Source organism: Phytophthora infestans, genomic scaffold (assembly GCF_000142945.1).
Source record: "Phytophthora infestans T30-4 supercont1.3569 genomic scaffold, whole genome shotgun sequence".
Classification (NCBI taxonomy): domain Eukaryota; phylum Oomycota; class Peronosporomycetes; order Peronosporales; family Peronosporaceae; genus Phytophthora; species Phytophthora infestans.
This window is the reverse complement of record NW_003305111.1, coordinates 1-2,510: the sequence shown is the minus strand read 5'-3', so window position 1 is coordinate 2,510 and position 2,510 is coordinate 1. Positions and strand designations below refer to the sequence as shown.

The following is a 2,510-nucleotide window of genomic DNA, read 5'->3' as shown; positions in this document are numbered from 1 at the left end:
ATTGGCGGCTACGTCGCGGACAGGTACGGTCGTCGAGCTACGATTTTCTCCGCCGGCGTCCTGTTCTGCATCGGGACGACGTGGGTTTGTCTAAACCCCGCACAGGACCACACGCTCATGTACATTGCGTGTATCGTACAGGGCTTCGGCGTCGGCAACTCATCGTTCTCACTCCCACTGTTCGGATCTGAGATGGCCCCGAAGGAGCTGCGCGCGCGTCTGTCCGGTTTGATGGTGCTGCCCGTCACATTCGGTCAGTGGCTCGCTAACCTTATCAACATCCTCGTCATGGACGACAGCAACGGCTGGCGTATTAGTAACGCCGTATCGATGATTCCTCCGGTGATCGTCATGTGCGGCATCTTCTGCGTGCCCGAGAGTCCTCGTTGGACGTATCAGCAGAAGGGCAGGGAAGAGGCTGAGGCGGTTCTTAAGCGGCTACGACAGACGGACGACGTACGCCATGAGCTCGAAGCGATCGGTGACCAGATTAACCAAGAAGAGACTGGGAACAAAGACATGGCTGGACTGTGGGAACCCACGGTGCGACGACGTGTGTTCATCGCCATGGCGCTACAGCTCGGCCAACAGGTGACTGGTATCAACCCCATTATGACGTACGGGTCGCTTATTTTTCAAGGACATCACAGGTGCCGGTCTCTACGCTTCGCTCCTTCTAAGCGGCGTCAACTGCTTGAGTACCACACCTGGTTTGATTTGGTTGGATAAGTACGGACGCCGCTATATGGCCATGATCGGCGCTGTAGGCATGGTGATCGGCCACCTGTTCGCTGCTATTCTGTTCACGGCGATCTGCGACGGCAACGTCGACGACTCGGGCTGCCCTTCAGTCGGCGGATGGTTTATTTGATTTGGTACAGCTTTCTTCGTCTTCAGCTATTCCGTGTCTTGGGGCGCTCTACCTTGGATCTACTGCTCGGAGATTTTCCCACTCAACGTACGTGCGTCTGCTGTGTCTGTGGCTACTGCAGCCAACTGATCCGGTGGTGCCCGCCATGACGGAAGTCGTCAAGTTCTTCCCGTACCTGAACATTCAGCGGTGTATTCTTCATGTTCGCTGGACTCGCACTACTATGCGGCCTGTTCATCTACTTCTACTGCCCAGAGACCAAGGGCATTCGACTTGAGGACATCGAGACACTCTTCAGCCGCAGTTACCACACGGCTACGTCACCGTCCTACGGCGCGGTCAAGACCCCTGTGGCTGCTACCGACAAGAGCCCAGTCTAAGATTTTGAAAACCTGTCAAGCAATTTACTATAATACAACTGTAGTTTGTCGAATTTGTCGAAAGCTGTGATGCGCAAACAACTACTATTGTAATATTAAACCCTGTGGATAACGTGAAGCCGATCGAATCAAATCTCACAGTTCCTGTGGCCGTACGTAGGAGTTTTGAGGTCATTACGTCGCCGCAACGATTCTCCGCTCAGAGTAAAGGAGTGACGTGCAGCTACGATGACATGATCTCTGCTTCCGAGACGACTACAACTATGTCTCCGTTACTTAAACCGAATGAGTTTATTGTCACGACGTGGCTTTTTGTTAACAGCCAGTCGGGTACACGAACGGATAATGATCTTTTTGACGTGTCTGATACCCCGCAAGACCGTCAATTGATATTTATTCGAGGTGCTGTACGTGAGATATCGCTGTACTTACTACTCCTACCTGAAAGCTCTGGTAATTGGCAACTAGAAGTGGGCATTCTCATGGATATAGACCGAGAAGGAGACGCTGGAGAGCTGCCTATTAAGGGCCGAATATGGGAGAGAATGATGTCGAAACAAGGCGTAGCAAGCGGGAATTGGGTCCACGTGGCGATAGTGTTAGAAGCCATGAAAATACGCCTCTATTTGAACGGTATTCTCGACTGTCAACGCTCGTTAGTAGCGCAAAGTACTGCTATATGGGCGGCTGGGAACGTGGATCTTCCGCTTCATTTCGGAAGATTCCCAATGACGCAAACTACGTCCTCCGTCTCTTCGGCTATTGGCTTTCTGTCACGCTCACTTGGGATCATGAAAGGAGTTCACTGGGACTCCGGAATGAATATTCCGGATCACACATCAGGCGCGTTCCGGTGTTTCGACGGCTGGTTGAGCCACTTCCGCTTCCACAATCGCTCGTTGTCTCCCATCCACGTTCGCATCGTTTACGACGAGAAGAAAACTCCTTCTGGACTTTGTGAACGGGACGATGACCACTCGAAACTCGTGGAGTTGCACGCTTTACTCATCCTACTCAGCACTTCATCTGGAGGGAATAATTAAAAATAAAAATAAGAATAAAATTTTTAATTTTTTTTTGCATAATCTTATTAAATTTATTTTAAAATTTCTTTGAAAATTTCTATTTAATTTATTAAAGTATTATAAATCTAAAGTTTAAATTTCCCTTTTGGTTGAAAAGTATTTTAAATAAAATTTTTAGTTTTTATAACCTTGAATTTGAGTGAATGTCAGATATTATAAAATTTTTTTGGATTA

The 2,510-nt window shown here is 48.8% G+C and overlaps 2 protein-coding genes across 2 annotated transcripts; both read left to right on the top strand.

The window, feature by feature from the left end:
* Positions 1-117: 117 nt before the first annotated feature.
* Positions 118-1,251, top strand: PITG_22499 (Major Facilitator Superfamily (MFS); the record flags this gene model as incomplete). The annotated part of the gene is made up of 4 exons (XM_002909736.1): positions 118-617; positions 682-801; positions 898-975; positions 1,059-1,251. The coding sequence occupies 4 exons, from the start codon at positions 118-120 to the stop codon at positions 1,249-1,251; spliced, it is 891 nt and encodes a 296-aa protein (XP_002909782.1).
* Positions 1,252-1,514: 263 nt separating this feature from the next.
* On the top strand, positions 1,515-2,124 carry PITG_22497 (uncharacterized protein; the record flags this gene model as incomplete). Its single annotated transcript, XM_002909735.1, has 2 exons — positions 1,515-2,000; positions 2,095-2,124. 2 exons carry the CDS (start codon positions 1,515-1,517, stop codon positions 2,122-2,124), a joined length of 516 nt encoding a protein of 171 aa, XP_002909781.1.
* Positions 2,125-2,510: the final 386 nt, after the last annotated feature.